Source organism: Lathamus discolor, chromosome 6 (assembly GCF_037157495.1).
Source record: "Lathamus discolor isolate bLatDis1 chromosome 6, bLatDis1.hap1, whole genome shotgun sequence".
NCBI lineage: Eukaryota > Metazoa > Chordata > Aves > Psittaciformes > Psittacidae > Lathamus > Lathamus discolor.
Genome location: NC_088889.1, coordinates 85,631,684 through 85,645,163, shown reverse-complemented (window position 1 = coordinate 85,645,163; position 13,480 = coordinate 85,631,684). Strand labels below are relative to the sequence as shown.

The 13,480-nt window shown below is 45.2% G+C and overlaps 1 protein-coding gene across 2 annotated transcripts in view; it reads right to left on the bottom strand.

Annotated features, from left to right (window-relative positions):
• Positions 1-12,887, bottom strand: part of FAM20C (FAM20C golgi associated secretory pathway kinase) — a 59,993-nt gene extending 47,106 nt beyond the window's left edge. The window contains exons 1-4 of one of the 2 annotated variants that reach the window (XM_065684408.1): positions 12,252-12,887; positions 11,188-11,898; positions 9,170-9,342; positions 177-255 (exon numbers count right to left, since the gene is read on the bottom strand). In XM_065684408.1, coding sequence (XP_065540480.1) covers positions 177-255; positions 9,170-9,342; positions 11,188-11,702 — 767 coding nt within the window. In that variant the 5' untranslated portion in view covers positions 11,703-11,898; positions 12,252-12,887. Of the gene's footprint in view, positions 1-176; positions 256-9,169; positions 9,343-11,187 lie in introns of both variants that reach the window. The other variant, XM_065684407.1, reaches the window with a different exon arrangement.
• Between the last annotated feature and the right edge of the window lie 593 nt (positions 12,888-13,480).

Sequence of the window (13,480 nt, the reverse complement as noted above, 5' to 3'; positions counted from 1 at the left end):
CCAGTCTAGCAGGGCAAGGTTTCAATAGACCCTGAAGCTCTGCACTTCGCAGCAAGCCTAGGGAACTCAACACATTAACCTCGAGAGATACTACAGCAAACTTTTAACAGCTTAGAAAATAGCAACAGACTATTCCAACACCATTTCACTTTACAACGCAGACTTTTTTTACTTACTTCATTGGTTTGAACAATGCTTGTCCATAGTTCTGGAACGTCATGATCAGCTTCAGCTGGGTGCCTCCTGATTTCATTGCTGTGGGAAAAAAACAAAACCCCTTTAAAATCCTACATGTGGATCTACTTACATTCAGCTTCCTTGAAACAAAATCATGTCTCTTTTGCTCTGTATTAGATTCAGCACTGCACTATCTGAGCACCAAGCAGAGTAATCCTAACTGGGCAACAGATTATTCAGCAGGGGCAGAGTACAGGGGAGGGCTTTGAGCTGCCAACCAGGACTGAAAATGGATTGTACTTCCTGACATGTCTTTGTTTTCATCAATTGGCCACTATGGGCTCTGTAAGCACCTTAATTGAACATCATGTATAGGAACAGCCATCGGAGTCTTGTTTTCTCCATGTTCAGTCACGTTTGGAATTCCTTTTAACAAGGGACACACATTGGGAAAGGAGATAGGGTGCTATTGAAGACAACTGCAGCTGGGATGCACAGTCCAACGCTCAGCAGACATCTCCTTAATTAACAGTATGAGCAGATACTACAGCAATCTCTGATCTCTGCTGCGATTTTAATAACTGCTGCTGAGTAGTAGAGATGTGTAAATTCATGTCCTCTATGCACAATGGATATGTATCCAAGCCCATCCAGTAGCTTCAAGGAATCCCAAGGTAGTTCATACAAGAAAGCAGAGCTGTTCAGAGTGGGTTGCTGGCTCTGCTGGGAGAGTAGGACAGGACATGTGGAGGTAGCAAGGACCGAGGTCCGCACTGCACACCAAGGGCCATCTTTGCTCAAACATTAAATACGCTCACTTCCCAGCTGAGGGCTAATGGGAATTTAAGACTGACATTTATTCAAGTCAGTTTGAACTATTTGGACAGTATCATGTTAACAGACAGATCATGGTGTTTCTAAAGTCAGAGCAAGGGTTTTTTTTTATGTAGGAACTCATAAAAATGTATTTTACTTAATTATAAGGCTACTTAAAAAAGATAAATATATACTTTGGCAAACTAGCTGCTTTTCTACTCAATCAAAACCGCTCTGAATAAATGAAATGACCTATACCCTGTCTCCTTTATTCCCTTCTGTGTTCAGATAGGCAGGCCATGGCAGTTGTGTCTGTGTGGATGAGTTAGTCCTTTAAAAATGCTTCCTAAGAATGATCAGATAATTAAGCCCTTTCTTTACAGTTCTGACAAAACCCATGTCAACTGGAGAATAACATAAATGTCAAGCTACCTTGCTCTGCAAGTTTTATCTTAAAGCTGCCCTTGTTGCATCTATATAGCTTGTACATTTTTGTCTCTAACCAATGCTATTAGCTGCACATCCTTTTAATTACTCATCTCTGTGCCTTATTACTGATAGGTCATCAGCTCCCTTTCAGTGCTTGTAATCTATATTTTTGCAAGAAAATGCTATGTAAATCTGGTGAGTGTAATTATACTTTTCCTAGAATAAAATCCCTCCTGCCTTGCTGTTTTGCTGATCCCAGCCTTCTCTTGCATTTCCACTTTATCCCAAAGGAACAAATAAATAATTAGAAACTAAAGGGCATTAAAGAGTTTGCACTGAACCGGTAAAGCAGAACATGGCTTCCACATATTAAACTCCCTCTCTTGTGTAGAGTAGGTCAGTTGATACGCACCTGAAGGAAGAAAGAGCACAGGCCCTCAGCCCAGGCTTTGAGAAGCAGCAATCCTCCCCCCACAAATCTACATGTGGACCATCACAGCCCAGCTATGCAGCCTGGAAACACTCCTGGTTTGTCTGGACAGCAACCAAAGAGCTGGAGCTGCCCTTGCCTCATGCCTGCAGGGACACATGGTCCTGCTTAGGAGCTCCCCCGCTACCTTCCTGGCCCAGCCTCTGCTGAAGGTACAACTTGCCCAACTCTTTTAAAGCACAACCATGCACTGCTGTTTGCATGGGCTATCTCCAAATAGGTCAGTAATATCAGCCTCAGAACCAAAGGGCAGAATTGCTTCCTGTCTGTGAGACATAACTCTCTCCATCCCATCAACCTCAACACAGCTGCTTGTAGACTGCTCACACCAACTGAAGACTGTTTTTTCTCTAAAATTGATGCAATTTATGCTTTTTCACTCAATTTTGAGGAGCTCAGGGCTTGGAGATTGTCTCCATCTCCTCTGAGAGACATGTATGTTCAAAATACACCAAAGATCCTGTAAGCCCATGAGAGAAAAGGCAAAGATAGTGCCTATTTTGGGGTATGGCTGGGAAGCCAAGCTTTTGGGAAATCACAGCAATGCCAAGAAGAAAGGATGCTCCGGCATGCCCTTTTGTAAGCACAAAGTTTCAGATACACTACGAAGACTTGTTTCTCAGGAAATTGAAGCCACTCAACAGATGATTTTAGTAGCAGACGAACTCAACCACCAGTGTGTCATCACCAAGCAGGGAAATGTATGAAGATTAACAATTCAGACTAATTCTTCACAAAGGCCTGGTTTCCTGACAGAAGGAATTATGCTGAAGTAAGACAAAAGCATCTAAAAAGCATGGTTTTTTTAGATCCATCTTACTGTATTATTGCCTTAATTGACTGCAATAGTAGCCTTGACCAAACAGAAGTTTTGCTGGCATGTTGTCCCTCTGCTGCTGCTAGGAGTAAACTTTGGACCTCCCCGAAACAGAGGGTGACATTGGTAGGAATAGTGTCCCATCATGCCTTATGGCAGGCATCGTGAGCAACAACCCTTGCCAGAGGTCCATGTTGGCTTCTCCCCACATCATCTGGATTCGCACGCAGATATTCCCACTCTGGCTGCTCACTCAGTGTCGCAGAACTGCTGGCCAGGCTGGAGATGATTCAAAGCTACCCTCCAAGTCCAGACTAGCTACAACCTAACATTGTAATCCCTGCAATCTCCTCATCTAAGGCAGTCCTTTTGAGCTCAACACAACCCTTCACACACCTCTAAACTAAACTGACTTTGGGAGTTGCCTAAATCTTAGGGGTGGCAATGTCAGAAAAGAGCAGATCTCATTGAAGATGATTTGCTCAGACCTCTAGGTCAGATTATTTCCCTTGTCCTAACTTAGTGTTACATCTGCATGTTGGCTTCCCTCTCATTTTCTAAGCTGTATTATTCCTTCAGGAACTCCCTTTCCTTCTCAGACCTCAGTTAAACCATTATGGCCAAACAGCGGAAGCCCCGTTGTCCTCCAGGAGCTTATTCCCAAACACTGTTTGCTCACCTAAAGATGCTCTTGTGCCTTCACCTACTGCCCATAGGAACACTTCTGAAGAATTAATAAAACCCAGAAGCAGCATATACAATTTTCCAAGAAATGCCACATCTACCATCGGCAGGCTGAGGTATTTTTAAGAAGGCCTTGCAGTGTGAAGCTGTACTGACTCCAAGGGAACCACTAGTCACACTCTGAATTCACTTTATTTTAAGGCTTCTGAATATAACATCACAGGTCATGAACAGCTCTGTAAAAGACTTTATAAACCTAGCAGCTCACAGCAGGTACCTCAAATCAAGTCTCATACAGCTCCTGGACATACTGCCACAGTGTTAAAAACAAATCCCAATACCATCATTGCTTTTTATCTTCAGGTTATCTCAAGTCTCTCTTTCCCCCACCAAGGTAGAAGGAAATAGAAAGCAGCATTAACCCTTCCTGTTAACCCAGTGCAAGAGCTTCCAGATATGATCGGAAATCTTCCTAATTTTAGGAGGCTTTGCAAAATATTCCAAAATATCTTTTTAGCTTGAGTATCTGTGGGATTACAGTCTTGTACAAGACTAGTGAAACTGGTGATATTACTTCTGTTTTCTCTGACGGACTTTGAATCAAGCCTCCAAAAATCCCCACTCCATTTACATCTGGGAACCAGTTCTCACAGCCACATGCCATGTCTGTTGCTTCCCCACCCTGTCTCCCCACCCATACCAAACCCAGATTCCCTTCCTGATCCATGGACACCATCCAGTATAAAACATGCACAATGTATCATTTCCAAATCATCTTCTTATAACTGTATGCTAGTGTTTCTAGCTAGTATCTGATACTAACTCCTAGCAGAGGCACAATGTTGCCCAAAGGGATTTGACCCAAAAGGGTTTGGAATTTAAACTGATCTGGCTTTCAAGCTCCTGCTTTGCTTCGTGATAGCCCTCATCCTACTGGCCTGTCCAGCCCTTATGGTCTTCTGATGGAGAGCAAGAGTTCCAACAGGACCTCTGACCCTGGTCAGGATCCACACACTTCTTAAAATGTATTTAATTATGCAATGCTAATGCCTGAGAAGTGAGATCCAGTCGAAGCCTGGGATGCAGTTAACATCTGAAACAGAGGACATACAGATCCATTTTGGATTCCTATTTATAGGCCAAGCTTAAATTTAATATAAATGTGCTGGTTGGCTTTAAAAAGTAATACTCTGCCCCAGGCTAGAGACATGGCCCTGTACACACTGTAAAGAACATATTTCAGAACAAATTCAACCCCTCATCATCTCTTAATTTGTTCTTGTTGAGCCATTTCTGCTAACTTGTTTTTAGAGGCCTTTCTTGGTTTAGTCGAGACAGTAAAAGACTTGTAGAGGGGAAGAGATCTGTGAAATCATTCAGAGGCTTTGTTGTACATGTTAAGTCCCTCCTTTTGTCTGGAATTATACATTAAATCATTCTGTTGACTCTTGGCAGATTCATTGTTTTCTTATACAGTAAATCAATGGCGCTACATTTAATTATGTTTTTCACATGTTCTCAACAGCATTTTTTCTCTTCCTTTGGCTGAGATTTTAATAATTTCTTTTAGCACCAGAATTTACATTCAATATTAAGCATCTTGTCTTTTTTTTTTTTTTTCTCCCTGACTTGAAGCAGAGTCCACCTCAGTTAATTGCAGCATTTATTCACTGTGTGAGTAATCTCACATGCTTGCTTTCTAATCACTGCTTGTACAAACTGAAGGCATTGCAGGTTCAGAAATTAACTCGGTCAGGTAATGTTTCCAAACCCTACCAACCAGTGAATTTAAAGAATCAAAAAATAAAACCCAACTAAACACAGGAATTACAAAAACCTATTCTGCTCATAGGCAATCCCACAACACAGCTCCTCTGGACATCAGTACAATCAAGATCAAGACCACACTGTCTCTACAATGCACCATGCCATATTTGTTGTTAAACTGCTGACAGTGCTACCACAATTATGCACAGACGCCTTGTAAATATGCAAGAAAATAGCTAACTATGGTTATTTATGTATGCAATAAACAGTTATGAAAGGCAAAGGAAGTATGTAATTGCCTGTCCATGTGCTTCTTCTGAAAACTGTGTTTCAGTGCTCAATGAAAAACCAATTCTCTCTAGGCTCCTATTTCTGGCAAGAGGAAATTTTCAGTGAATTAAATCAAATTAAGAGCTATCCCTTTTATGCTGAATAAAATGAATACGAAATACATATATTGATGCAGGGCACAGAATACATCCTCAGCTCGAAAGCTCTGGGTAACCCTGTCCTTTTCAAGGCCAGCTGTAGGTGTCACTGTGGGAGCTGAATGTGGTGCTCCTTCCCATCCATGGATTTGTTCCATTTAAACTTTAACATCAAGAAAATGTCACCTTGGCGCTCCCTGCTCTTGGGAATTGCTTCTGTCACCGTTTTCATTTTAAAATAACACTGCATGTTACAGAGTTATGTGAGCAGTTCTAATAGATGGCGGGGGATCAATCTGGTCACCACTCTCCTCCATAAATATTGTAAGCTGAGCAAAGAAATGACAATGTGGCTAAGCTGTTTAGCTGCAGATTGGATCTAATTACTATAGGTATCAAGAACTCACACAGCAAATCACCTAATTTTATTAGAGCCAAGGCAAATCTGGATGCTGGAAAGAAACTGGATAAAGCAATATCCTACCTCGTCTAATACATGTAAGCCTCTATATTTAATTGCCCTGCTTGAAAAAAGAAGCCTGAAGATTGGGCATTTATGAAGGTTTCCATTTACTTTATACTTCTAACCTGGCATCTTCCTAGCTGCTTTAAAAAAATAAAAACAGCAAAACAATAAAAATTGACTATAAGGAAAAAGAAAGACAAATTAAAAGATATGCAGGAATATGCAAAATAATGTAACAACTCTATAAATGTCCTTTGGTCAAACATATTGCTCTCCATTAATCATCTCACACACTTTGAATCCCTGCTGCTGCTCTGCAGTAAAGCTGAAAACTGGCAAGAATTATTTTAAAACGTGTACTTTTAAACACCCAAAGAATTTGCCACACAAAAGATGCTGCACTGTGTAATAAAAACAAACAAACAAAGAAGTATAGTGTATTCACAAAATGCTCTTTCTTGGTTTGAAACCTGACTAAGCTCCTAAATCCCCCCAGGGGCAAGAAGTAGATGCTACCTACCAGCAAAATCCAGATACTGGCATTCTACATTGGCAAAAGTCCTCTTTCATTTCCATATACTTGATTTTAGACTGGGATTGATGTGTAGAAATAATTCCCTGTCAGTTCCCACAGTGACCAATACCAATAACAAATTTGCCTCATGTTTTAGTTTATGGAAATTATACTGAATCATTGATAGAACCCATATCTCTGTGCTTTTCTTAAGAGCATAAGAGGCCCTATTGCGTTCTGAAGAGCCTTCTTCAAACATTAACAGAGAGACAATCCCACAGGAAATCACTAAAAGCCAACTATAAATCTTCCTCTGTGGTCCCATAGCCCTTTCTCCCCGCTGATTTGAAAGCTCTATCAAAATCATAATTAATGGAAACCTCATGACACATCTATACAACACATTAGGTGAAATCATGGCCCCAGGGAAGCAAATGGCAAAACTTCCACTTACGTCACCAGGGTCACGACTTCACTCCTATTTTTTTGATAACCATTTTGCTGCTAGGTTAACTGAAGCATACAGAGGTTAAGCAACATGCCCGGAAGCATAAGTGAAGATCAAGTGAAGAGTGAGTACTGAACTATTATTTTTCATTCCTGCCTCCCTTTTTCCGCCACCAGCTTCTATGTCCCTACATAACCTTAGCATCCCACTGCTCTGCAGAAGTGACAGACTTCGTGGCTCAAACGCTGCCAACTGTGCTGCAAACACTGCTCTCCTCCTGCATAGACAACACGGCTGAACTCTGAAGTGTTGAAGAGGTAAATAGAGATCTATACTTTTAGCACCCATGCAGTACAAAACACTGCTATGGCCAACACATTTTGTGTAAACCTCAATAGTTGGTTGAGCATCACCTCTGCCCAGAGCTGGGGACAGGCTGGTCACTGCCTGGGACACTGCTGCTGCCTTCAGGGGATGGGGAAAGGCATAGCCTGCATCTTTTCCTCCTCCATGGATGTGCTTGAAGATCAATGTTAACTCCTGTATTACCAAGCGCTGGCTCAATCCCCATTCTCACGTGTCACTAATATTCCAGAAATCAGTTGGTATTGAGGGAAGAGGTCAAGAAAGGGCTCATGTCAAGGAGAAAATCACCAGTGCCCTTGTTACCCTCCAGCACAGGCCAGAGGAGCATGGGCAGTCTGCTGCTACCTACAATGTCAAATCTGAGCTACAGGAGGGGAAATACATGGCTTGTCAAACCTGAGCTCCTTAATGAATCACTCCAATCCAGAGTTTTGGGGACAGAAAACCCATCACAGGTTAATAAATGAGCCTGTGTTTGTCATCTTTCATAAACTAGGTGTCCATTGGACCCTTGAATCCAACATGTGAGATAGCACCTGGGTACCACAAACTGCTCTATTCCATACCCTGCCCTAGCAGAGCTCAGAGCAGAGATGTGTGCTGAGTACAGCCACCGGGCAGCTCAATTCGTGGAGGCAAAGCTCTCCTGTGGCACCCTGTGTTTCACACCTACTCCATCCGGATCAGCTAAAATAAGCCCACTCTTGATGACCCAGGATCTCCTTTATTCCTGCTCAGCAGCTGCTGTGATTCACACAAAAGAAAATGTAAACCTTAGGGCTGCTCGTGCTATTCTTGCCCAGGCCATTTCCTGCTGAAGCCAGGGGAAATTTTGCCTTGCAGGGTTAAAGACCTGCTGACCTCATCCCGTGGTGCCAACACACCACCAGCACTTTTCCAGAGCTCATGCTATTTCATCCCTCTGAAACAGACTTCGTGGTCAGCACAAGTAACTTCATTTTCTGCATGGCCAACGGAAACCACTGCATGTGCTACAGCTCTCCACCTCTGGAAACCACTGGCTGTGCATTTGTTTAGTGTCCCAGAGCTTTCATTTGGGGTTGAGGTTATTTTTTCCCTGCACTAGCTAAATGCAAGGAAAGACACATTATTAACCAGCCCTGGAGAAAAGCCCCGAACTGTGTCACCTTGCTTAACCAGAGCCAAAGGTTGACATGGGCACTTCGCTGTTGTGGATTTACAAGCAGAATAAACAGAGCTGAACTCCGCTCAGCAGGAGGCTGGAGCTCCCCGCACGATGCCTGGGGAAGCTGCAGCTCTGCTGAGCCGCAGAGCCCCGCGGTGCCAGATGCTCCTGCAGCCATCGCTGCAGGGCTGCAGGTCAGCTGCCTTGCTCCTTCCTTGGGAAGAGGAGTGCTGCCAGACACTGCCTTTTAAATAATAATCAGCTAATAATACCAATCTAGCTCCTGCAAGATGCTACCTGCTTTATGCCATCTTTTTTTTATAACCCTATTTATTTTAAATAACCAAATTGGGCACTTTCAGCGTGATTGTGTGTAAAATATCTCCGAAATGAATGGGGTTTGCCTCGCTGGCAGACTTTGCAATTACTCAGGTAATATAGAGATGGCAATATCTCTTTATGTTTAACAGGGAAAATGAGCACAGAAGTCGGGAAGCAATGTTGTAGGCACGCCGGAGAGAAGCCATGCAAAATATTAATATTCAAACAGCAATGAGATCCTGAACAATGACCAAATAATGGCAAAAAAATTATATATATATATATGTATATGAACATACCAACACTGGTTATCTTTTGGGAGACCAGGTCTTGCAGTAAAGCCTCAATTGCAGGATTATGTCTGGAATACAACTCGTACCGATTAATGCCAATGTGGAATTTTAACCAGTTTGGGTAGGAGTCTATGGAGGTTTCTCCAGTTGGCAAAAATTCTTCATTATCTTCATTTTGCCTACCACCAAAAAAAAATAAAATAATAAAATAATAATAATAAAGAACACCACAACAAAAACCCCAAAATGAGGAGAAAGAAATAATGTTACAGTTTGTAACAGGCATCAAGAAACAGGGCTTCAAAATGTGACAACCTGGAAAGGCAAAGCACTACAGTGGGGGGAGAAGCCCCCAGGTTGTCCCTGTGCGGGCAGCACACCAGGAGCCTGTTCCCACCTGGGGCTAAATGGGAGATGGGTTTTCACTTCCACTCATCATGCTTGATTTAAAGCCCATGAAAGTCACAAGCTAAACTCAGAGTGGCATCACTGAGCGTTAGCAGAGGCCCTTATATAGCAGAAACACAGAGCTGCAAGTTTTGTATCATCTTCAGGTTTTATTACGTTGTACGTATCTTTTACAAGTTTGACTCAAAGGACAGCATCACCCTGAGCCTTTATTTAACAGGGACCTGGGTCTGGAAACAGAGAGCGCAGCAGTAACCTGAGCTGTTGCACCAAATGCTCCGACTCTCTCCTCTTTTTCTAAGTAGAGAGAATGAGAAGAAACTGGATCATTCCAAACTGGTTACTAAAGAATAACTCTGGATGGTTTTGCCCCTTCCCTAGCAGTAGGATACTGTTACAGAAAATGACTCTTAAAATGGCTTTTAACTCCTAAACTTCATGTTAGTTCTGTGAACTTTGGCTGCAGCCACCAAGGAAAATATGTACAAGAGGCAGCTGCATTGTGGATATCAGTGATAGTTTCACTCTCTACCTACTGCATAAAGTATCACGTATCTTCAGTCCAGGAGTCCTTGATGCTTTTAGTCATCTCCATATCTTCATATCATTATGACTTTTTATTTTCCCTCTCAGACAAACCAGAACTTTTCAGGCTATTCCACTTCACAGCCAGGGTTTTTTTCATTAGATGGAAGGGGCCTGGACAATTCACGTGCTCATGGGGCAGAAATCAGAAATACTTCTCCTCTCACACTGGCTGCTCTGCAGCTTGACAGAGCTTTTGCATGGTACAATGCAGCTGTTTAAACATTACAGTGTCAGTGTGTTTGGAAGAGGGTGCTGTTGTATTAGACAACCCTTTTGATTTTTCAGTCATTGAAATTTCTCAGCATTTCTTACTAGCCAACAGGGCATAGGATTCACAGAGGCAACCAACTACTTTGAAGGCTGGAAAGCAGAAGAGGTGCTAGGACTGGGAATTAATTGAGGATGAAAAATGGAGCACAGATCAGACCCCGAAGGCAGATATACCTGCCAGGATGAATGCCTTTGTGATACCAGACCTTGATTTTGAAGGAAGTTCATGTGTTACTGCCTGGTCCCACTGCTGGGAGGCCAGGAAGGTGCTGGAGAGGGAGGCTCACTCTTTCTACTTTTTACTAACATCTGCCTCTGGCTACAGCTGGAGATGGGATATTGGGGCATATAGACCCTTCGGCCTTGGCACTCCAGCCGGTTCCTGTGATGATTCTGTATTTCATGGCTTTTGGGCTTTGTTTTATTTCTTTTTCCAAGAAGCACAACTGGTCACGCCCGTGTACAATCTCTCTTTTTAGCCGGTGACACCGAATCGTTCAGTTCAACCCTCTGCTTACTCCAAACCAGCTATTACATCCATTCTCCTGACCGCCCGGTGAAACCCTACGTTATAAGCGGCAAGGCAGCGACCCGGGGAAGCGCCGCGCCACGTTTCCACACCGTCCGCCCAGCACCCCGCTGCCTTCCTCTTCACACACACACCCCCCGCCAACCCCGGGGGTACCCCTACCCCGGCAAACCGATCCCTGCCGCCCCGATCCGAGCCAAACCGCGTCCCCGTGCCCCGCCGCACTCACCACTCGGCGTGCTCGGCCGCCCGCGGGTTGAACCTGATGTCGCTGTTGACATTGAAGAGGAGGTCGCCGTCGGCGAGCGGGGGCAGGGCGGCGCGGTACAGCGGGTGCTGGAAGAGGGCGGCCAGCGGGGCGGCGGCGGCGGCGGCGGGGGGCGGCGGGCGCGGCGCCCCGGGGCCGATCAGTCTCCGCGTCCGCGCCGCCGCCGTGCCCCCCCCGCCTCCCGCGCCGCCGCCGCCGCCGGCCGCCCGCTCCGCCGCTTCCCGCGACTGCGAGGAGAGGTTGGAGCCCGGCTCGGCGCTGAAGTCCTGCAGGATCCGCAGCGTGTGCTTGCTGGGCCAGCGCGGGGCGGCGCGGGGCGGCGCGGCGGCGGGCGGCGGGCAGGAGCAGCCGGGGCGGCCCTCGGTCCCCCGCCGCTCCAGCCGCGGCAGCAGGTCGATCATGATGTGCATGGTGCAGGCGACGAGGAACACCATGAGGATCAGCACCCGGAACTTGCGGACCAGGAGCATTTTCATGGCCGGGGCGGCTAATAAATTACCGGGGAAGGGAGGGGAGGCGGCGGGGTCGGTCGGGAGCGCTTTGGCGGAGAAAGCCCGGGCAGGCGTGGGTCTTCCAGCTCCCCCCCCGGGGCTTCGGCTGTCTCCCTTCGGATCGGGAAGCGAGCGATCAAGTCAATAAAGTTACCTCCATAGGCGCCGAGAAATAAACAGGCTAAAAACAATAGGTCCTCATGTCTCAGTATCATCAAGAACTTAGGAGGGGGAAGAAAGAAAAGAAAAAATAATAAAAGGAGAAATAAAAAAATAAAGGAGCACCGGACCGGGCTTTTAAAATCAAGAGGAAAACAATGCCAGCGGCATGGCAATGTATAAAGCCATCTGCTCACGATTTCTCTCTCTTTTTATTACAGGGATCACAACAAATAGGGAAAACTGATTCTTGAAGAGAAACCGGCATCAGACACTAGCTCTAATTAAATAAAATGTAAAAAAATAAGGAAAAAAAAAAAAAAAGACGGGGGGGGGGGGGGGAGGAGGAGGGGAGGAGAATAATATTAAGAAAACCTGTACGGAAAGGCGACAGAAGAAAAAAAATCATCCATAATATTTGGCTGTGCTGGAAACGCTGACTCCCTTCCTTTGAATGTGCCCAGTGATGCAGCAGAAGCGCTCTCCCGCTCGCTCCCTCTCTTCTCTGAGATTGTTTAAGAACATTGGCTGGAAAATCATTTTCTTTGAGCGGTTCCAGTTTCTTCATCCATCGCGTCCAGTGCTTGGGAGAGATTAGTATGTTCAACTGAGATCAAGTCTGGGTGGCTGCTGTATCCAAGCTGGGCTTTTGCTTTGGCTTGGGTTGGTTTTTTTTTGGCCGCAAAACTGGTGGCACAACTGCAACATAAAGGTTAAATATGGCACAGAAAAAAAAAGGTGGGGGGGGGGGGGGAGAGGAAGGTCTAGAAAGAAACTAATATAAATCAGTAGAGGTTCTTTTAAGGAAAGAGGTCCCGTCTTTGATCTCTGCTGGGTCTTACAGATCTGCCTTTTAGAGAGAGAGAGAGAGAGAGAAAGGAACAGAGAAGGGGGGAGAGAAGGGAAGAGGGGGGAGAGATCTTTGGCAGGTGCAGAGTGAAAACCTCTTTCAGCTACACTGAATTCTGGAGACTGGTTGGACTAGTAGCTCTGCAGCTCCAGCTTTCAGTGGGTGTGTTAAATATTATGAGCGAGCCATGATTCCTGCCTTCCTCACGTCATAGTTAGGAGATTGGCTAAATAAACGCTACAGTGATAGTAACAGGAAAACCTCAACCAAAAGCCGTTTTTTTTCTCCCCTCCCTCCTTCCCACCCCCCTTTTCAATCTACTGCAGCTCCAACTGGGGCAAGGAGAGGGCGTCTGTTCCACAAAGGTTTGCAAAAAATAAAAAAAGGAAGGAAAAAAAGAAAGTGGTAGCGGAGAGAGGAATCTGCACGGATGGCATTGCGAAGTGTCAGCGTGGTCTGTGCCCAGGCTGGGAGCTGTGATTCTGCTCTGTCATTGTCCAGCTCCCCCTCGCTCACAGCCCCTCGCCGGAGCAAGGTCATCAAGGAAAGCCATGTGCTTTGCTTCCTCTGGAGGAGCAGCCTTTATTTTTAATCTGAGATCCTATGGGCTGTCATAATCCGTGGGCATGCTGCAGGGTAATCTGCCCTCTTTCCCGCTGCTGTTAGCCGTGCAGTTGGCTCCGTGGCTGGGTGGCCTAATGGCTAGTAGAGCTGGTGGTCCTGGGACCAGGGCAGCCTCTGGAGCCCAAGGGGT